Source organism: Sceloporus occidentalis, unplaced genomic scaffold (assembly GCF_023333645.1).
Source record: "Sceloporus occidentalis isolate IW3139 unplaced genomic scaffold, rSceOcc1.0.p SCAF_5, whole genome shotgun sequence".
In the NCBI taxonomy this organism is placed as follows: domain Eukaryota; kingdom Metazoa; phylum Chordata; class Lepidosauria; order Squamata; family Phrynosomatidae; genus Sceloporus; species Sceloporus occidentalis.
This window is the reverse complement of record NW_028316985.1, coordinates 125,599,103-125,622,304: the sequence shown is the minus strand read 5'-3', so window position 1 is coordinate 125,622,304 and position 23,202 is coordinate 125,599,103. Positions and strand designations below refer to the sequence as shown.

At 44.8% G+C, this 23,202-nt stretch overlaps 1 protein-coding gene across 1 annotated transcript; it reads left to right on the top strand.

The window, feature by feature from the left end:
• Positions 1-12,809: 12,809 nt before the first annotated feature.
• On the top strand, positions 12,810-18,436 carry HELT (helt bHLH transcription factor). The gene is made up of 4 exons (XM_089526988.1): positions 12,810-12,836; positions 13,830-13,934; positions 14,929-15,025; positions 17,949-18,436. Exons 1-4 carry the CDS (start codon positions 12,810-12,812, stop codon positions 18,434-18,436), a joined length of 717 nt encoding a protein of 238 aa, XP_089383114.1.
• The last annotated feature ends 4,766 nt before the right edge of the window (positions 18,437-23,202 follow it).

Sequence of the window (23,202 nt, the reverse complement as noted above, 5' to 3'; positions counted from 1 at the left end):
TGGGGATTCGAACCCTAGTCTCCAGAATTAAAGTCCAGCACTCAAACCTATGAACTTGAAAACAGTAAGATATATTTCCTCTCCACTTGGGGGCAGCAGCCAACACTAAATCTGAAGTTTTCAGGTAAACTCTGTTTCAAGGAAATTGCCATAGATTGAAAGTCTGAGATTTAAGAAAACAGAATATTTTAAACAAAGGAACTGGTGTGTGTGTGCGCGCGCACACACACACACACACGCATTTTGAACTCATATGAACTTTTCTTTTGCTATATGAGAAATATAAATTAGTTCTTAAACATATCTGCAAATGGGTGCACCGGCTATAATATGAATCCACATAGTGACATTCAACCAGTGGTTCTCAAACCTTTGGTCCTCCAAGGTTTTAGACTTCAGCTTCCACAAACCCCAGCCAGATTGGCCAATGATAACGGATTTTGGGAACTGTGGTCCAAAATATCTAAAAGACAAAAGTTTGAGAACCACCAGCATATACAGTGGGTTCTTGTTATCCGCTGTGGATAACAAAATCTGTGTATGCTCAAGTCCAATTAAGTATAAAGGTTTGGCAAAATGGTGTCCCTTACATAAAATGACAAAATCAAGGTTTGCTTTTTGGAATTTGTATATTTTTAAAAATATTTTCAAGCTGTGACTCCTTGAGTCAATGGATTAAAAAGCCACTGGATTGATAAGGAAGGCCGACTGTACTGTTCTAACCTAACCGTAAGTAAAGGGGTCAGAAGAGTATATATCACAGGGAATATTACCTCAAGAACAGCCAAAAGAGTTGTTGCCCCACAACATCTGCTGTCTGAAGCAGTTGCTTAATAGTGGGACCAGCCTTGGCACCAACTATATGCTGAAGATGAAGGAGATGGAGGAGGAAGTCTAGGCTGAAGGCACACAGTAACAAACAATAAGGGTGGCTTATTGGGAGCTATCGTCAGTGTTTTCTTCACATAAGAAAATATACACTTTCCCTTTATTTTAACTTGACAGTATTACTAGTCCCCGATCCTAGGAACAGATCCTAGTCAACCAAATTAAGTACGATGAGGTGGGAGAGGATTTCCTAATGCTGACATTGCTAATAAAAGTTTTGCAGGAGCCACTAGGTGGCAGCATGTCCAGAGCATCCACATATGCTTAAAATCCATAAATTCTTTACAGAAACATGATAGGAATGTACCAAAGCAGATGGAAACACATTTTTCTACCTTGAGTATTTCGTCAGATCCATAGAAATAGCAGGGCTGTCAGCTTTTGAACCACTCTTTGCCTCTAATAGAAGCAAGATCTCCTATTTCTGTAGCTTGAGCTGTCACTTAGGAGCAAACTGGGTTTCTGGTCAGTTGGCAACTCTAAAAACTAGTAAAATGCTATAGCTCTGAGCCATGAAAGGCTTTATAGATTAAAACCACCACTGTGGATTGAGTCCAGAACAAACCAGAACCAATCAAGAAGATACAATACTGGCATAAGATGAACCCAACAGCTGATTCCAGTTCTGCAATAGCCAGTATTCTTGCTAATACTCTGCTAACTGCTTTCACTGTACAATGTGTTACAGCAGTCTAGATGGGAGGTTAGCAGGACACAGATCACCAACTCCATGTTATCATTATTTAGGTAAGACTTGAGTGGTTGATCCAGCCTAAGCTGGTAAAAGACAGTCTGCAGCACTGAGGGCATATGTGTCCTGACAGAGATGTATCTATAATATATCTTGAATTACAAACCGGGGGGGGGGGGGGGGTTGTATGATCTGTCAACTGCATGTGGCCTGGAGGGCTAGTCCAAACTGCAGAACCTCCACCGCCTGCCATCTTCCAACTGCAAAACAAATGGGGAGAGATGGAGAATTGTGTATGAAGAAGCGTCCAGTTTGCATAGAACATCCCCCCCAATTGTCTGAATATGCATGGAATCTCTGTATTGCTGTAACGCCCATTCTCAGCTAAAAAAGTCTCCTCGGAAGGATGCTATTGTCCAATGGTATTGAAAACTGCTGAGATGAACAAGGTTGCATTTCTTCTGTCTTTCTCCCAGCAAGATTATCCCACAGCAAGATTATCTATGTCAAAACCGTAATGAAAGTGGATTGAGAAAACCTGTTTCATCCTAAACTATCTTAGACTGTCTACTACCATGTTTCTGAGCTTCTTGCCCAGAAGGGCATGTTCACCACACTCTATATCAGGGGTAGGCAACCTGCGGCCTGCGGGCCGGATGCCCCAGCCCGGTCCTACCGCCGATTGCCGCCGGGGCCTTTTGGGGGCAATTGTCTATAGAAGCCTCAGAAACATGCATTTATATTAACATTTTTTTAAAAATCAGCAAATTTTTTCATGTGTCCTCCATTTTTTTTAAAAAAAGTGTCTTCCATTTGAAAATTTTGTCCTACATTTGTCCTGGTTTATTTATATATTTAATTTTTTTTTTAATTATTTAATTATTTATTTTTTTGCTTCGGTCCCCCAGTTGTCTGGGGACAGCAACCCGGCCCCCGGCTCAAAAAGGTTGCCTACCCCTGCTCTATATAGTTGTTAAAATCTACATACAAGACCGACGTACAAGCTTTTGCAGAAATGGTCACACTACTGCATCCTTTAAGGAGGCTGGGATCACTCCCTCTCTTAAAAATGAATGGATAATCTCAAGGACCCAGTTCTTTATACCTCCCTTGAAGGGGTAAAGTTTGAACAAACAACTGGTCAGGTCAAACAGAAACAAGAACCTTGTTCACAGACTTAAATATTGAAAGTATTCCATAAAAATCCAGCCAGATGGTGATCTGGGCACCTTCATAGGCTGGATTGCACAAAGAAGGAAATGCAAGTCATTTTGCTGCACTACAGTTTTATCCCCCCACTCTCTTTTATGGCAGACTGGGGTTTTATACTGCCAACTAGGCAAGTATGTATGAAGCAGCTGCTTTGCTGGAGATTGTGCTTTGCAGGGTATATCCAGAAAGACTGCCATTTATACGTAACTTTGAGCAGGATATGAAAACATTGTTTATTTTTGGACCATGTTGATTGCAAGATTCTGGGAACTGCTGTGCTAAAAAGTAAATTTTCCTAGCTCTGGTTCACAGGTGTTAGAACCTTGACCAGCATGTGGAAATAAGCACATGCAGGTAGGCACATGCTCTGACATTCACAGCCATGTCAAGATTCATATCAGGTAGAGCTATCCAAAAGTCTGATGTACAGAGATGATAAAGTATCAGATATGAGGAATATTATAAGGCCCATGCCTACCCTCAATTGTACTTATGCTGGCTGGTGCCAATGTAATATTCTTGAACTCCAAACTACGAATCTTCTTGTCTCCTGTACAAATCCTCATCCTTTTTCTTTTCAGAGCAAACTGCAAGGCCGGATTACATATCATCAATGTTCATGCTAACTTCAGGTAGCTTCTAGGCAGAGATTTTAACCATAGTTACAAGCAAATTTGCCAACTAGGGCTTGAAGAGATTCATTATCTGTGTTAATACTAGTGCAAAGGTAACATTTTATAATGGTTGCCTCCACAAGAGGGGACATTTTGCATGGGGAAGTTTCCACATGTGAGGGGAAGAGATAGGAGGAAGGAACAGACAAGCTCATGCAGCTTCCCTGATCTCCTAAATGCCACAAGAAATCAGGGTCATTACACTAGGCAGAACTCAGGAAAGTTACAGCCCACACAGGATAGAGGATTGAGGGAGCTGTAGTCAAAATAAGTCATTCTTGCAAATGCTGATACCAACCACTGGATTAGGTCCTATTGAGATGCAAGTCCCCCCTCCCCCCCCCATACACAGCTTTTCTTCTCAATGTTTATTTATTTATTTATTTATTTATTTATTTTTTGCATTGGTGTATCGCCGTGCCAAAAGGCGAGGGATTACCTGCTGCATTTAAAAATTACTGTATTGCATTAAAGGCATAAAGGGAATCTAAGTCATTTTGGCAACTCAAAGTCCAGTTGTAGACATTACATAGGAGGTAGGTATGTGTGCAAAAATCCTGCAAAGACCTAGGGATAGGAAGGGATGGAGAAGGAAGGAGGGGAGATTTTATACAAATTTCCTCCAATAGAGTAAAGTTGTGCCTTATTTGCCATGCTTCTCTATCACTGATGTACATGCTGACCAGATTCCCTCCTGCCTGTTCATTCAGTTGCCCTATGTGCCTATCAGCTTACACTGCAGTGCTTTTTAAGCTGCCTGATGTGGGGGACCAACAACTATTTTATCCTATTGTCTCAGTGACTGGTACCATATTTGGGACCATTGGTTACAGTTGTTTCTTTCTCTCTTGGAAGCTCTCTGTGGACTGGAAGGGATGGCTAAGGGACCAGCATTGTCCATGGACTGAAAATGAACCACCATTCTTAGTAGCACTGGTGTAGAATGTATTCATGTAAGAACTGTTCTTGTGTGAAAATGCCTTAGGAACATAGGCTGGTACATACAGAGGGTATAGCAATAGCACTTTATATTTTTATATCACTTCATTGTGAATTAAGCACTCTCTAAGTGGTTTACAATATTTTTAGCCATTTGTTCCCCACAATCTGGATACTCATTTTACCGACCTGTGACAGGATGGAAGTCTGAGTCAACCAAAAGCCCCATGGGATGTAACTCACCACATTGTGGCTGCAGTACTGGCATCTAACCACTGCACTACCAGGGCTCATTGACCCAGAATAAGCATCAGTAGCAGAGGGTGTGACCACACTGGATGCAAACTCACACCCCTGCAACACATGAGGACTGTTTATATGAGAGAAATATGTGGTTCTGCCTAAATATCATGCTGCAAAGTTGAATCAGGATTCAGAATAATTTTATCCTGTCAAATAGCAAGGCTTGTTTGCCATCTTGTTTGATTCACCATCTTAGGCTAGTTCTGGGGTAGGGTGCTATATGACAAGGATAGGCAAAATGCTACTCTAGGGCCACATGCAGTCCCCCAAGATTGCTTTGTGGTTCTGACCTTCCATAGTCCCCAGGACTACTCTTTTCTAGCAATATAATTATACACACAGACAAACACACACACACACACCTCCTAGCAGCCTGAAGGAACAATCAATCCCTTTTTAATAAGGACCCGAACAGACAGGCCAAAATAAAGCTGCTTCAGGTCACTTTGGAGGTATGCTGTTTATATGTTCTGTGCGTTCTAAGAGTCCAGAAGCTGAACCAAAGCCAAGATGTAGGCATAAGGACTGAAGCACAGCTTTGGCACAGCTTCTGGACTCTTAAGATGCATGTGTCATTTAAACAGCATACCTCCAAAGTGAGCCAAAGTAGCTTTATTTTGGCTTGTCTGTTTGAGCCCTAAGTCACAACCCCTTTGCACTGTTTAGCATAAAAATACCCATTTTTACAAAACCAGAAGTGGATTTCTGGCCTCTTCTCAATCTGTTTTCCCTCCCACTATATTGCCAGCCTCCAGAGGGTCCCAGGTACAAATTGGCCTTTGGACTCACTGATGTTGTCCATCCCTGTCAGCTGGTTTTATAGTTTCATTTACTGTATGGTTGGTACTTCCATGTAGTCAGATCCCAATACTAATGGGAGGCTATCTGGAGACAGCTGACAGTTCAAAAGACTCAGCAGAAGGCAGATGAGGTCATAGGCAAATTTCACCTATACATATGTGGTAGCTCTGTGTGTGTGTGTGTGTGTGTGTGTGTGTTTTCTAGAGGTTTGTATGTGTACACATGTCTGAGTGCATCCAGTCAAATGGAAGTGCAAACATTCTGAGAAAACGTATATAGCAAAACGGGCTTTTACAAAGACTTCTGGTGAAACAAAATTTGAGAGAAGATGGTGATCATATTAGAGAGGAATATGTGAGTCTTGGAAGTTAAGAATATGTATGCATACATGAGGATGAAGCATTTCCATCTGATCTGTATGTAATCTTAAGGGGACTGGATGGATAGACACAGAACAGTGGCAGCCAGGAATGCATTTTATCTGTATTTACTGTATACCCTCCAGCCTTCCATTGAAAAGGATAATTTTGCCATATTTGATTCATGCTTGATTCAGCCTACAGATAAGATGGAAATATGGTTGGATGGGGAATCAATCAATCCAGCATGCATTGAAGAGAAACACATTCTCCTTAAAAGGAAGGTTCACAACTGGAGGGTACTCCTTGGTCCATATAACAGTAAACAGGAATGCTTTTTACCAGTTCTGGTTGATAAATCTTTCCTGGAAAAGATAGGTTTGGATACCGTCATTAACTATCTAATAAGTTCCAAACTGGACTACAAGAGGGTGCCATTTTAAAGGCATCCAGAAACTTCAGGAGGTCCAAAAACTGTTGTTATGTGCCTCTGTGTCTTTTTTGACTTATGGGCCCGTTACAGATGGGCACTTTAGTACGTGCTCCGAGCGTGCTAGGGTTAAAAAGGGTGCCCCAGCCCTAGGACGTGCGGAGCGCGCACAAAATGGCGGCGGCCATTCCAAATGGCCGCCGCCATGAGGACGTCACGAGCGCGCCGCCTCTATACGGGGTGGCGTGGACATGACGTCCTCGCTGTGCGCCAGGGCACATAGTGCGCCCTTAGCGCGGAGCAGGAAGGAGTTCCGTTTCGGAGCTCCTTCCTGGTTTGGTCCACTGGGCGCAGCCTTCACACAGCTGCGCCCAGCGGACCAAAGGAGAAAGGGGCCAAGCGGCCCCTTTCTCCTCCTCCCCGCTGCCGCGGGGTGTCCTTGGGGCTTCAAGCCCCAAGGACACCCCTTCCCAGGCTGCGGGGAAGGGGCCTTTTGCCGCTTCCCCGCAGCCTGAAAGCGGCGGATCGGGGCCTCAGCGGCTGCCGTTCTGGCCACTGAGGCCACGATACACCAGGGGAAGGGGTGGGTACAGCCCGCCCTAAATGGGCGGTCTGTAACCCGCCATGGCAACCCTAAGCTGACCCATCATAGGGTTTTCTTGGCAAATGTATTGAGTGGGGGTTTGCCATTGCCATCCTCTGAGGTGCCCAAAGTCCCCTGGTGTTTTTTTATGCTCAAGCAATGATTTGAACTTTGTTCTTTAGAAACGTAGTCTAACGTTCAAACCACTACACCATGCTGGCTCTCAATATAAAATATACATATAAAATATAAAATTATGGAAGCATTACTTGTGAGTCTTACATTACACCAGATAGGCTCTCTACCTCTTCATATTTTCATCATATTTCTAGCAGAAGCATTTCATTATTTACATTCCTAGGTATATGTGTATGCATACCTTCAAGTTGCTTGTTGCCTTATGGTGACCCCATGGATTTCATTGGGTTTTCTTAGTCCAGGTGGTTTTGCCAGTTCCTGCTGAAATCTAAGCTGCATGCTCACTGCAGAAATAATCCAGTTTGACAGCATCTTAACTGAATGGTTCAATGTTATGGAATTCTGGAAGTTGTAGTTTTTGGTGGCACCAGAGCTCTCTGACAGAGAAGCTTAAATATCTCACAAACTGAGCCATGGCTGTTAAAGTGGTAAAAAAGGAATCATTTCTGCAGTGTGGATGCAGCCATAAGGTACAACAACTGGTATTCTTTCATCATCTCTCATCCAAGTACTAACTAGGGCTGACCCTACTTAGCTTCCAAGATCAAAAAGGATTTGGAATCTTTGGAGTATTTAGGTCCTACACATTTAGATGTAGGCTGTCATACTGAGCTTTATACTACATACTAGTTTATTAATTTAAAGTTATTTTATCATAGTTAAAGGAGGCCTTTATGGCAAGGACAGATATCCTGTGTTTTAGAACAAAATTAATACTATTGACAAGAAGAGTATTCTCGCCTAAGTTTCTTACCCTGTTGACCAGGACAGTGCAGCAGTATATACTGCTGCAGCAATATATGTGCATACCTGTGAAGATTATAGCGAATGATTTTTCATGGTGGAGTTCTTGTGGCAACAGCAGATCATTTTTAGCTTCATCCACTGGGTCCTGACATTCTTCATCAATCAAATGCTACCAGATTCTTGTCTGACATAGGTTAGTCAGAATGTAATGCTTTGGACCTTCACTACCTATTCATCTTTGGGCTCAGTTCAAAATGCTGTTCTTGGCTTCTAAGGTTCTAAATGGCTTATGGCCAGTGATATCTAGACAGGTTTATGATCTTTTACTGATTGGCTTTGCTTGCTGTTCACATTTGGGAAGTATTTTTATTACTACTGTTTTCTTTCTTTCCCACTGTTTTATTGCTTTCATATTCATTTATGATATTTACCTTTTGAATTATTAGCTGCTTTGATTTGCTCCCAGGAAAGCAGGGACACATATTCAAAAATAAATAAGTGCTGGATCCCGTAGTGGATTTTAGGTGGGGCTATCCTTGGAGATGATTCAGAAACTTAAACTGATGGGAAGTGGGGAAAGACTTTAGCATATTCAGTGGATGATCTTACAATTGCATCAGTCGTTTTCTTCTCAGGATAGTAATTTTAACCACAGAATCAGTTCATAGCCTGGAATGAAATACCTTAGGTCAGGGATGGGCAACACATAGCCCTAAAGTGGATAGATATTTTGAAGGTCAGACTAGGACATGGAGAGAATTCATTGCTCATTGGCATAGAAGCCACAAGCCTCCATCAAATGCTTCAGGCAGGGGCTTCAGAAAACACATTCGAATCTGTATACATATTTTATAAATATTTTAGATCTTATATATCATACTTCAGTGACTAAATAGTATAAAGCCTCCAGATCCTGTCTGATCGTGCAAGCTAAGCTGGGTCAGCCATGGTTAGTACTTGGATGGGAGACCGCCAATGAATACCAGGTGCTGTGGGCTGGTATTTCAGAGGAAGGAACTGGCAAAACCACCTCTGAGGATTTCTTGCCTAAGAAAGCCCTCTGAAAATTTGATGAGGTTGTTGTAAATTGACAGGTTACTTAAAGGTGCATACAAACACACACACACACCTTGTGTCATTTATTAATCTGATTAACAATGCAGTAATAACAAATATCTGCTACAGTAAGGAAGCAAAAAAATCCTACAAAAATCCCACAGTAAGGAAGTAAATAAAAAAATCCTATAAAAGCCTGGATTTTAAAATTGGCGGGGGGGGGGGGAGGTCTTGACACCCCCTGAACTGCTAGCGCTTTAAAAGACTGAGGCATGAAGGCATATTTGTGTAGGAATAAGTACCCATTGCACACAATGGTACTTACTCTCAAGTAAGCATACAGAGGATGTTCATAATAATACTTATTATTATTATTATTATTTATATACCACTTCTCCAAACGATTAAAGCATCTTGCCCTCCCTAACCCTCCCGTCCACAATAAAATGCAATTATTGGGGGGGTTCATGTTAATCTGGAAAGGCCTGCTGGAAGAGCTATGTCTTGACTGCCTTTTTAAAGCAGTTCAGCCTTAACAATTATACATGTGTTCTCTAGATCCAGAATGATTCCTCTAGTCCTCTGTAAAGAACTCCTAAATAGAGTCCTGAAAAATATAGTGTGTGTGTGTGTGTGTGTGTGTGTGAAAGAATTCTAACCCCAGGAAGGGAAAAGTGGAAGGGCAATGGAATCTCACTTTCTGGTTGTCTGATTGTTGTAAATGCTTCTGCACTTTCTTTTTAAAAGTGTCCTTTTGGAGAGCTGAAAGCAAATGTTCTCATCCCCTTCTTTGCCTCCCAGTGGAAACGTGTCAAGAGGTTTTTCCAAAGCACCTCGTCTAATAATGTCTGTCTGAAGGCCTCATTGTTTCGCCCGAGCAGAGATGTAACGTTAGGAGTACAAGCAAACATCTCCCCTTAATATGCCATAACGTTTCCAGCCCTCCAGCGCCCATGGCCCCTGTCATATCCACTTTGCATGTCTCCTGTCCAGCTTTGAGGGCCAGCCTGGACCTGAAAACCTCGTCCTGGCTGAGACACAAGCCTCTCTGACAGGGGGAAAGCAGCAAATAAACAAGCTGCATTAAAGAGAGCGAAAGAATTGCCTTGCAGGTGCTTGCAGCTGGCAGTTAACACAGACAGTAAGAGGATCAACTCCATCTCCACTGGCTCTTAAGGGGAGGGAAGGAGGGAGGGAAGGAAAATATAAAGCTCCCCCATTTACTATTCACACTTTGGTTAATTTGGATGATAACGGTTCGTTTCTAATCCCATTGTGTTGGGCTGAATATACTGAAACCTACCAGCTTTCTCTCAAAAGGGTATCTCTTGCAAGCAGAACAAGGCTGAGGAGCGTCCTGAGGCTGGAAAAACGCATTTTCTGAGTTTTTTCTTTTATGGGAGCGGTTTGTTCAGTCACCCATCAGGCTGCAGACAAAACAGGCTGCAGACAAAACAGCAAGGCAGGCAAGATCAACTTGAAACAAAGTGGCTCCGAGGCCACAAGGCTGGCATTTGCAAGTTGCAAGTCGTCGCCAATTGCCAAACTAGGAACCCAGTCAGGGAAATGTGACCATGCGCTGGAAGAGTTTGTTCCTGCCTTTTCTCCAGTATCTGTAGCTGGCATCTTCAGAGAAAGATGCCAGCCACAGATGCTGGTGAAACATCAGGAATAAACTCTTCTAGAACATGGCCAAACAGCCCCCCCAAAACCCCGGGATGCCGGCCATGAAAGCCTTCGACTTCACAGTCAGGGAAAGTTGGTGGCACTGATCAAACTCCTTCTCTCGAGGGAGAACCTCCAAAATAATAAGAAAGACCATGAATTCCATCTCAGAATGAAAGAGAGTTGGGTTTCAAAGACACTCTTTAAGTCCTGTCTGAGATCAAAAGCGGGTCAGTCCTGTTTTTCTGGGACTCGTTTTCCACTTTGGAGAGGGCTGACGTTTGGAAAGGCTGGCGCACCTCTCCAAAGTTTGATTCTTCTTGTGAGGATTATTTTTCAGAAGTGAAAGCTTGAATTACCTCTTGAGTTGCCTTCCTTGTCGAGTGGGTGGAGGTGTGGCTCTGGCTGGTGTTTGGGGTCTGGGGGCTCTTCCTGTCCCCCCAAAAGAGGGGCCGAAGAAAGTGGGAAGAGGTGCTCAAATGCGCCCTGGACGCTTTGGAGAGGGCAAGGAAAGGCCTCTCGTTCCCTGGCTTCCCGGGCCTCCCCGTTTGTGGGTTTGGGGTATGTCCTTGGCCGGGCTTTTCCCAAGGCAGGCATCCCCTTTCCCATCCCCACCGCCCTCCCTTGGGCCCCCCCCGGGGGCAGAAACGCGTGGCCCCCCAGAAAGAGCAGGCGGCCTTTGCGCAACGGAGGCGAGACGCGCGGCTGCCAAAGGCGAGAGAGAGCAGCGCCAGCGCCGCAGCCAGGGCCCCAATGCGGGCGAAATATGGTTGCGGGAAATAGACAATCGTTGGATTAGACGCATTCAGGGGGGAAATAATGCCTTTTTTGTGCTTAAAACTGGAGCAATGTGCGCCTACACAAAGTTCCCTGTGGCCGTTTAACTTGCTCCCTTTGTGCGCCTTTGCGCTTTCGGCGTCTCCACTTGGCGCATTTCCCTCGGAGCCCCCTTTCTCTTTTTTCTTCCCCCCTCCAAAGGGCGATTGTTTTCCTTTTCTTTCTGGGGACATTGACCGGATCAAAAACATGCTGTTAATTCGATCAGAAAGCTTTCTGCCCCCCTTTCCCTCCCCTGAACAATGCCCCAACCCTGGCTCCTCCAACAAGTTGGTTAAAGGGGCCCAAATTAGGCAAATGAAGAGGGAGGAGAGGGGGACTTCCTCGCAGGTGACACCAGGCCCTCCTCCTCCTCCTCTGGGGCCAGCTGCGGATCTCCTCTCTTTTGCCCCCCTTCCCTCTTTATTTCTCCCCCCTTCTTTCCTTTGACCCGCATTATGAAAATGGAGACCCAATGCAAGCATTCACACCGGTTCAATGGGACATTTTCCTATAGGATAATAGGCTACAAATTGAGCCTCTCCAAAAAGAGAGAGAAGGGGGGGATGTTGGATGGAGGGATGGAGGAGGCTAAAAAGAACAAGGACCCACACACACACCATACAAAAAGGACCGTCGTGTGCCAAAGGTTGGAGGGAGCCTCCCTGGGAGGAGAGGAAAGCTGGGTGGGTTGTGTCTTTTGAAAGAAGATGGGATGGAGAGGGGAGTGTGTGTGTGTGTATGTATGGGGGGGGGGATCTCGTGCCAGGCTTCCCAGCCCCACACCTGCCCCAGAAAGCATAGGGATCAGGCAACAAAACAACCAGAGCCCCTGGCTGCCAGCTCTCATAACGCTGGACGTGTCACACCAAAGTCGTGTGAGAAAAAGCCTGGGAACACAACGGGCCCACTCCGTCTCCAAGGGCTCGGCCTTGAACTGGGCGGAACAGCCTATTAAGGGCTTACTTAATTACTGTAATGACTCTGGACAGGCTTTAAAACCCAGCCAGGGCTTGGATGGGGAAGAGAGAGGGGGGTGAGGATGGGGATCATGGAGGGGGGCATTTGACAACTGGGGCTTTGGAGGAGTTTCTCAGAGGCTTGCCAATGCCTCCCTGCGCCTTCTCCTCCTTCTCTCTTTGCCTTTGAAGGGCCACGTGGAGGAACAAAGCCCCCCTCCCCACCACCCCTTAAACTGCACATGCCCCCATTTCACTAAAACAACCCTGATCTTTAATGCATGCCTCCCTTCCCCTCCCCAAGGCTGCTTTCCCTAATCCTAGGGAATAAGCCAAGCCATGAATATGGGTTTCTTCCCCCCCTCCCTCTGGAATGATCGCTTTATAAGCCGCCCCTTGGAAGGACCCAGGGATCTGCAGTCCACCTGGGCCACTCAAGGAAGGAGGTCCGGTGGGTCCCCCACCACCTTTGGCGTTCCCTTGCCACCATGGCCTCCAAGCTGAAGGAAAAGAAAGTGAGTGGGAGCCTCTGCCTTGGCAAACTGTGGGACCATCTTAGGCCCAAAGGTTGGGATGCTTTGGTTTGGGGAGAAAAAGGTGGAGAGGGAAGAGACGAATCAGCATTAGAACCCAGGGCAGGGAAGAGGAGGGAAAGGAGAAGGGGACTGAGTGGGGAAAAAGGAGTGAGACCTTTGGTGCCTTTAAGTCATTTCAGACTTATGGCCACCCTATCATGGGGTTTGCTTGGCCAGATTTCTTCAGAGGAGAGATCTTGTAGCATCTTTGAGACTGACTGAAAGAAAGGCATTGGTGGCATGACCTTTCCTAGACTTCGGTCTACTTCCACAGATGCATGACTAAAGCTTTTCACGGCTGCATCTGAGGAACTGGACTGAAGTCTAGGAAAGCTCATACTGCCACCTTCTTTCTTGTAGTGAGTCTAAAAGGTGTTCCAAGATCTCTCTACCTACTGATCCTACAGGCTCACACGGCTATGTCTTTGAATTTGGAGGTTTGCCAGGGCTTTCCCCCAACTGAAGCTGATAGAGTGTGACTCGCCCAATGGGGCACCATGGCTGGGATGGAAGCCCTGGTATCCAGAGATGTAGTGCTGTGCCACTACTAACTACTATGCCACGTTAATGAGATCCTAGGGACCTTTTAAAAATATATATAGATTGGTCTTTCCAAATTTCTCAGTTTCTGGGCCTTTTATGAAGATTTCCTGACAGCAGCTGGAGGCTTTGCTCTCCTTTGCGCCTTTTGAGGCTTCTGGTCAAGAGAGCCATTGCTTCATCCAGTTTGGCATCACTTTCTGGGAATTCCATAGCCTTGAGCCAGGGCAGTGAAAGTGGTGCCAAAGCGGATGCTTTCTCCAGTGCAGATGCAGGCTTGATCTCCACCTTTTTCTCTGCTGAGAAGCCAAGGAGAGCCTCTGCGTGTGTTTTGGTGCCCTGCTTGCCTTGCCAGGTGCATGTCTCTCAGGGGTCTGATATCTTTCCTTCCAGAGGATCCCGGTGTCCCACAAAGTGATCGAGAAGCGGAGGAGGGATCGGATCAACCGCTGCCTGAACGAGCTCGGGAAAACGGTGCCCATGGCCCTGGCCAAACAGGTAGGCAGGCGAGGCAGAGCATCTTCCCAGGGCTGCCCTGCGCCTTCCTGGCCTGGTGGGTTGGCACAGGTGGAGCAGGTGCCCATCCCTTTATTGGGGAGAAAGGTATTGGGGAGGGATTTGGGGTCCAATTGTGGGAGGGAAAGAGCTGCTGAGGTCATGCCCCCCTCCATTGGCTGCCAAGACAGCATCCGCACAGCAGAAATGATCCGGTTCGACACCGCTTTGCCTGCCCTGGCTCCAGGGGAGCCTGGGAACTGGAGCTTGTTGGGGCATCAGAGTTTTATTTAAGGATTTCCCTTCCTTCCCCCCCCTTTTTTTTTTTTTACTATTTCCAAAATCAGGATTAGCAATTTTGGTCCAAAAACACAGAAATCATCCACTTTGAGGACCTCTTGAACTGCCCTGGCTCAAGGATAGGGAACCCTTGGGAACTGTAGTTTTGTGAGACGTTTAGCCTTCTCTGTCAGAGAGCTCTGGGGCCATTACAATTCCCAGGATTGTCTAGCCCTGAGCCAAGGCAGTTCAAGCAGTCTCAGACTGAATGGTTTCTGCAGTGTGTTTTGGAGTACAGCTAAGTGTTAAACTGGGCAAAAGAAGAGACTCAAGTTCTCATCAAACCCAACAGCCAACCCCACTAGATGGTGGAAGATTATTTCTCAAGGTGTTGGGGAAAAGTTGGCTGCTTGGCCTATTTTGTCATTTTTGGTTTCTCCGGCCTCATCTGCACTGCAGAAATAATCCAGTTTGACACCACTTTAACAGCCATGGCTCCATCCTATGGAGTCCTGAGATTCGTAATTTGTTGTGACACCAAAGATTTCTGATGGAGAAGGCTATTTCACAAAACTACAAATCACATAATTCCCTAGCATTCAGCCATGGCAGTTCAAGCGGTGCCAAATCGGATGATTTCTAGAGTGTGGATGGTTGCAAGGAAACACCTTGCTCTCTCTTGACACTTTTTTTTTGGTCTCTCTTGACACCTTTCCAGAGTTCAGGCAAACTAGAGAAAGCAGAGATCCTGGAGATGACGGTTCAGTACCTGAGGGCCCTTCATTCAGCAGATTTCCCCAGAGGAAGAGAAAAAGGTAAGGGGGCACTGGAGGGTGGCAAAGGGTTGAGCAAGCCAATGCTGCTGGAGTTCTAGGATGTACCCCTTGGCTGGCTTTCCTTCCCCTTGGACTGGGCCAGGGGAGACATCTGCAATGGGGAACCCCTCCTGATGTCTTTTTGAGTGGGAAGGAAACCAAGGGGCCATCTTTGTTGTTGGGTGGGGGGAGAAATGTGTCAGCATCAGAACCCAAGGCAGCTAAGGAAATAAAAAAGGAAAGGGTGATGAGTGGGAGTCAAGACTGCAGAAAGGACTGAGATCTTTTGGGTGCCTTCAAGTCGTTTCCGACTTAGGGCCAATCTAAGGTCAACCTATCCTGGGGTTTTCTGGATAAGGTTGGTTCAGAGAAGATTTGCTGTGGTGTTTCTGTTGAGGCTGAGAAAGTGTGACTTGTCCAAGGTCACCCAGGGGGTCTCATGGACCAGCCAGAAATAGAACCCTGGTCTCCAGAGTCATGGTCTGACACTCAAAACAAGGGTACATCTACACTGTCGAAATTATGCCATTGGACACCTCTTTCAGTGCTCTCACTCTAACCTATGGAGTCCTGGCATCTGTGGTTTTACAAGGTCTGTAGTCTTCTCTGGCAAAAGGTGTTGTTGCCATACCTAACTGCCCATGCCAGGACTCTATAGGATGGAACTATGATAGTTTAAATGGTGTCAAACTGCATTATTTCTATGGGGTAGGCGCACCCAAAAACTTCTATACTGGGAGAAATGGTGGACCTTGGATTTTCAGAGCCAGAGTGCTAGCCTAGACCTGGTTAAACCATGAAGCTGTGCAGGACCCAGGAGTCATCAGATCCAGGGCCCATCCACACTACCCAATTATAGCACTGTTATCCCACTTTAAGTACCCTGGTTCCATATCATGGAATCCTGGGGTTTGTAGTGGGAAAGCACTTGAGGAGGTCTATAGATGATAAATATAAATAGACTTCCCTAAACTGTCAATCCTAAGATTCCATAGGACAAGAACCATGTAGGTTAAAGTGGAATTATAGTGCTATAATGGTATAGTATGAATGGGCTCTTCGTATCCCATCTGTAGTAGTGGAACAAATAATGATTCTGTTTCTGTCAGGCCTTGCCCAGGACATGTTACTGCCTGAAGCCAAGGGCAATATGGGCACACACTGCTTCCTGATTCTGTTTGCAGAAGACACCCAGGATTGCACAATGTCTGCCAACATACCCGAGGGCAGTAGGCTGGAGCGGCGAGGCTGCTGGGAATACACAGAGCTATCCTTGCTTCCCCTCCCTGATCCTCAGTATAGGACTCCTAAGGTGCCCTCCTCACTCTGCCCACTGTAGAATTTGGAAAAGTTGCTTTCTTGATCTACAACTCCCAAAATGTGGATGCACCTTTTCCAGGTTTTGGCCTAATGGCACAGCCAGCCCTAGCAACAAATGAATGAACAAATGAAGGCTTGAATGATCCCTTTAAGTTAACAAATCCTCTCTTGTCTCTCAATCTGTGTGTTTTAAGGATTAGGCTAATTCATGGGAGGTAGACTCTCCGTGATTTCGGTCAAGGGACTCCTGATTGGTTTTTTCCCAAGAGAACAAACGTAAAGCATGCCTATGTTTTATTACGCATCATTATGCTCTCCTTGAAAGCTGTCGAGTTTACTATATGAACATTGTTGGAAACTAAGGAAAGGCCACATGGACATTTGGCTTGATTCAGTTACCGTATATACTTGAGTATAAGTCGACCTCATTATAAGTCGAGATCAGTTTCTGGGGCCAAAATTATGTACTCTGCTATAACCCATGTGTAAGTCGAGGGTAAAACTTAGAAGACAGATGGGCTGCAAAAGATGCATGCCCTTTTCCCTCCTCCTCAGCTCAGCTGTCCCCATGGAGGACAGCCAGGCTGAAGGGGAGGTTTCAGGGACAAAATCCCACCCTTCTTCCTTCTCCTCAGCCTGGCTGTGTCCATGGAGGACAGCAAGGCTGAAAGAGGCAGTTTGAGGGGTGAATTTCCACCCCTTTCCCTCCTCCTCAGCCTGGCTGTGTCCATGGACGAAAGCCGGGCTGAAGGGAAGGTTTGAGGGGTGAATTTCCACCCTTCTTTCTCCTCCTCAACCCAGCTGTGTCCATGGATGAAAGCCCAGTTGAAGGGGAGTTTTGAGGTGTGAAAGTTTATCCTTCTTCCTTCTCTTCAGCCCAGCTTTCCCCTGTTGACCCATCAGTAAGTCTATCCCGTGTTTTTGGGGTCAGGTTTTGTGCACAAATTTCTCAACTTATAGTCGAGTATATACGGTAAGCAGTTTTTAAATGTCTACCTTCTAAAATAAAGGATATGAAGGCTTGAAGTGATGCTGAATAATTAACCAAAAGTACATTTATCATGGCACAACCAGTTATGGACTACAGCCTGCTTTGTGAAGTGTTAACTCTTAGTTGGCAGATGTGCTTCTATGAGCAACACCCACATTTACAAATGGGCCTGCAAGCACTGGTCAGAATACTTTGGGGGCAGCCCAGGTTATCCTGGCTCCAGAGCTGCCTCAACCTCTCATTCCCGTTATCTCAGGCTCTCCATTCTGACATTAGGCAGCTGTTCGATGCATACTGGGTTACCTTGTCGATAAACTTAGTGGCCCCCTGCATGCCACCATTTAGGAACTATGTTTTAGAAGGCCAGTTACTACAGAACAGATTTTCATCTGTCTGATGTGAGGAAGTTTCAGAGAGCTATAGTCCAAAGAAGCAATTTTTCCAAACTGTATTGTAGGATGGAATTCTTTGATTCCTTCCTACCCAATGGATTATAAGTCAAGACAAGACCTAACATAACACATTCTCTCTCTCTCTCTCTCTCCTTCTCCCTCCCCCACTCCTTCCTTCCTTCCTTCCTTCCTTCCTTCCTTCCTTCCTTCCTCCTCACAGAGCTTCTAGCTGAATTTGCCAATTACTTTCACTATGGCTACCATGAGTGCATGAAGAACCTGGTTCACTATCTGACCACAGTAGAGAGAATGGAAACCAAAGATACCAAATATGCCCGGATCCTGGCCTTCTTGCAGTCCAAAGCTCGCTTTGTCACTGAACCCATCTTTACCTCATTGGGATCTCTTCCTGACCCAGACTTTTCCTATCAGCTTCCACCAGCTCCAGATTGTCTGGGACACAGCACCAATGACCCTGTTTTCCAGCAGGGATCCGGGCATGGGCACTTCTCCTGGCACAGCTCTACCAGAAGCCCTACTATTCCTTATCTTCCCAATCCAGCCATGCCCCTCACTAGCCCTGGGCAGCAGCGCAGCACTTTCTTATCATCAGTACAAGGTCTGGACCGGCACTACCTCAACCTGCTTGGCCATTCCAACCCCAATGCATTCAGTTTGTCTCCTGGCCAGCATCCATCTGTGCTATAGCCTGCATCTGGGATTGTCCGTTTGAAGGTTCGAAGAGGGTTCCTGTATCTTTAAGAGCTACACAGACAAATGCAAGACATCTGCATTCCCAGTGCTGCTGCAGCATTGAACATCTCCTCACCAGGTGGTTCCAAGGCAGTACCAAGGACATATTTATATTGTCTCAAGAGAATAAATTATCTTGCGCTACAGTCTTCCTTCCACAATTGTAAATAGACATGAAAGTAATGGTGGGGTGAATGTAATGAAATAAAGATCTACTGTTGGAAGAAAAAAAAAAGTTCAAACTGGGGTCAGGCTGAGATATGTTTGCTGTGTTTATTTATTGGTTCTCCGGCTCTTCTGCTCTTCTAAATGTTTGTTCTGGTGTTATAGGGCATGCACACTGTGAGGTTTTAAAAATAATATATTTAAAGAAGAAGCACAAATAAATTTGAGGGGGATAGAAAGGGATGGGGAGATGTCCATGCAAAATAGTTAGAGCCACTGCCCTGTTCTACTTGGCAGAATCACTGGGATTTTTGCCACTGACTTAAGAGGAGCAGATTTGCACCAAAAAGGCTTTGTCTTCCCCAGGGATGGAAATGATGCCGTTTCCCCAGTGTTTCTGGGTTACAGCTTCCAGCATTCCTTGCCATTGGCTATGATGGCTGAGCTGTGGGACTAGCAGCCAACAGCTTTTGGAGGGTTGCATGATTCCCATATTGAACCAACATGGTGTAGCGATTTGAACATTGGACTATGATTCTGGAGACCAGGGTTTGAATCCCCTTTCAGTCATGGAAACCCACAGGATGACCTTGGGCAAGTCACACTCTCTCAGCCTCAGAGGAAGGCAAAGGCAAACTCCCTCTGACCAAACCTTGCCAAGAAAACCCTGTAATGGGGTTTTAGGGCTGCCATACATTGGAAATGACTTCAGGGCACACAACACCATGATTCCAATCTAAATCTACAGCAAAATGTACAGTACGATGTGAGTATTATTATGCAGCAGAAACTGGAAAATGTTCCTTTGGGATACAACTTTCCACGATCATGACCACTGGCTAAAGATTCTCTATGTTATAGTGCAGAAAAGTAACTTAGGAGTATAATGTTTTTTGCTGTTGCAAAAGAAAATCTTCCCTCCACACTTTTGTAGAAGAAAACCCCGGTTTAGCAAAAAGGTTCTATGGCCAATTCACAGAGTCACCTTAGTATGATCAGAACATGGCTTAGAGTTCTAATGGGAGAACTCAATATCCAGATGCTTGTGGAAATATTTTGAAATTTCACATGGGATTGCAAAAGGTAGCTGGTGGGCTCATGGCTTCATGCTTCATCTGAGGGTACCAGATGAACGTTTGAAGCTGTTTTACAGTGAGCCATTGCATTAGCCTATTGAGTCTAATGCTAAGTTTGGAACCTGGGATATTGTACATGCAAAGTGTGTGAACCCTCCTGTATTATAGCCAGTCCTACTAATTGAATGGGGGAAGTGGACATATAAAAGCTGTTATATACCCCTTGCCTCCAATAGATCTGACTGCTGTTTCTGTGGAATCCTGGTCAGTTTTAAAATTTACCTTTTGGAGTAAAACTCAAAATCTTCGAGCTGGCATGGCCAAAGGATTGTAGGAGTTGTAGTCCAAAAGATCCCTTTTCCAAACTCTGATCCTGGTTGAGTAGGAGTGGGAATCTGCCAGCCAGGATTGCATAGGGACCAAGAAGCACGTAGCCAGGCCTAAGTGTTCAGTGCATCATGGAGCCATCAGATGTCACTCAGCTACACATTGGACACTTTAGTATTCAGGGATGGGACTGATGAGACAGAACAACAGAGACCTGTTATCTAGTTCCCTCTGTAAGTCCATACTGAAGAGAGGGATCACCAGCAAGAATTCTCCTGGGCTTCAGCTATCGCTGCCTTCTCTGACCACATGTAAATAACAGAGCCTGGAAAAGATAGAATATGACTTGGACAAGAATCATGGTGATGGTGGTGATTGCTCCCAGAGGAAAGATTTTCTTTCCTATTTAAAGGCATGGTAGAGAATTGGTTCAGACCTGCAGTGTTCCAGCCTTGTAACAAATAACAGCTGCTTGGGGAAAGGGAGAATTTTAATGAAGAAAATATTAGTGAGGGCAAGGAGGTGTCAAATCATGTATGCCAAGACCAGTCCCAGCAGAGCAATTTTTAAAATACTTTCTAAATGGAAGGATTCCCTTAAATCTGCTGATATTCCTCTCTTGTATGTGGATGGATCAAGGGATTCTGGGAGCTAGTCCAAAAAAATCACATTCCCAGGTAAATAAAGGATGGGTAGTTAGCTTGGAGGTATGATGAAGTAATCCCATGCTGTTTGGAAGATTCTGGAAGATGTCAAAAATAACTTTTGCAAGCTCTGCAAATGCCCGGGCTATTGTGTGCAAGAGAGCTGAGCAAGTCACTAGCCATGGCAGCACTATCTTGTTTCATTTCCATGGTGTTGTCATGGCCACTGGCTGTGGCTGATAGCAACTATATTCGAAAACATCTAGAAGACATCAAATTGTCTATCCTGGGCCCGGGACACTCGGCAGCCTGCCGGAGCCCATTTTTGCTCTGCAGGGATAGCGCAGCCCCCAAACAGCACGCCGTCACTGCGGAGCAAAAAGAACCCGGTATTTTCAGGTTATTTCTGTGGTGTTGCAGTGGTGTCACAATGGCAGCACCTGTGTACACAGGATGCTGCCATTGTAATGGCGCCAATACATACTAGGCTTAGGGACCGTGCGGTTGCCGCGTGGTCCCCAACCCTAGTATCGGCCCTGGTACGCTGTTTATTGGCGATATGTACTGGGCCCTGGTCATCCAAAGTATTACCCCCAAAAAAGTGGGAGACTTAGCAGATCTTTATCTATTATGTCAGTATTACTTTAATTGTTGGGGAAATTAGCTTTGAAAGAAGCTGAGTAATATTAAGACCATTTTCACCTGTTTATACCAGTATTAACTGAGGAGAATTCCAGGTTTGGGGTAAATTAAGAGAGTTTTATTAAGAAAATATGCAGAGTGCAATCACACACACACACACGGGTGTCCAATGAGTAGCCCATGGAAAACTGGAGTGGCTCAGACTGGGAGGTGAGAGAACAACACAGTTGCATACACAACTGTATGTGTCCTGTGGGTATGCAGGGACTAGGTTCTTGGAGCCAATATTTCTATCAAACATATAGCCTCAAGGAGTGGGCTATCTTGTCAGGTAACAAGGGTTGGATGTGATTTTCCAGGAACTAACAATGGGATTTCAGACTGGTTGTGGGCTTTAATTTTAGTGTGACAAAAACAGTGATTGGATCAGGACATTACCAGGATAGATGGACAGGGAAGTTTGGCTGGAAGCACAACATGAGGTAGGCAGAGAGATTGGCTTACTGCTTTGAGTGCAAGGAGATCCTTTGTCTCAAGGTGGAAAAGAAAATGCAGATGACTTGGAGGAAGGAAGGAGTGCTTAATACACACATCTGGATTTCATTGTTCTATTACCTGGATGTGCAAATGCCTTGGGACATGCTTCTTTTCTCCTAGGAACCTGACCTAGTGTTCCTGAAAAGTCATTGATCTCTCAAAAATATGCTCTCTCCAGATAGGAGATATGAAATATGGGAACCCTAACATACAGTGCAGGGTATGCAGGATATACAAAAACTAGTTCTAATTATAATGTATGGCCACATCTTTGATCTGCTCAGAAAACCCAATTAAAAGGAAAAAAGCCCTCCTCTTTTTGAAGTTTGTGTGATCTCAAATTAATTTTCATAAGAAAATTCCTTGGGTATCAACCATAAGCAAACATCTACCAAAGTATTCAAAACCTATGTTTAATAGTCTTTGGGTATCATAAAAATTAACATTTTAAAATCTGGCATAATAATGATGCTGTTATGCACTTTATTTTCTTTAAATATTCCTGTCATTTAATATCCTGATGTTTTCAGTTTTGCAACTTATCCTCACATTTTCTATCTTCTATAGTTTATACTCAAAATTTTCTGTGTTTTTGATTGAGGGTCAGACATGCATGTGTTACTGAAGAAACTATTTCTCTATATGTATGTGCATCCATTAGTATTTTACATTGTTTGGTGAGGTTTGCACTTCCAGATCAGCTGATGGAAAGTAAATTAACTTATTCTGTTTCATTCTTCAAGCTTTAGGGAGATCCGAACCAGATTGTTTACTGAGATCATGGAATAGGTTGCCCCACAATTTGTGAGCCATCACCTCTATTATCCCAAGGCAGACAAAAAGATCTTCATTACAATGGGCATAAACCATAGTGTATTTCTTCCATTTAAATTGTAAACAGAGATAAACCGGGTGTGACAGATTGACTTAGAGGAGGTCATATTAGTGGACAATCTGAAGACAGAGGAGAAATAACAATCTATTTTGTTGTGACACACTTGTGATTCCAAATCCAAATGTGGTCAGCAGGAAAATAACTCTTGCTAAACGTCTGCATGTGGCGGCGTCAGAACGGCTGGTGCCTATTATTGGAAAACGTGTCTTACACTCATTTTCCTCATCCCTTGAGGTAGAATATGAAGAAAAAGTCTTTGACTATTTCCCTCTCTCCTGGCACTAAGCCGTTTAGATCTCCTTTGCCACTGAAGCATTACAGATATAGTGTTACCCTGGAAATATAAATTATTATTAATTTATTCAACATTTTGGCCACTGTTAACCAAATTAGGATTTTTTTGTGTGTGTGAAAAAGAAAACCTTCCTCACTTTT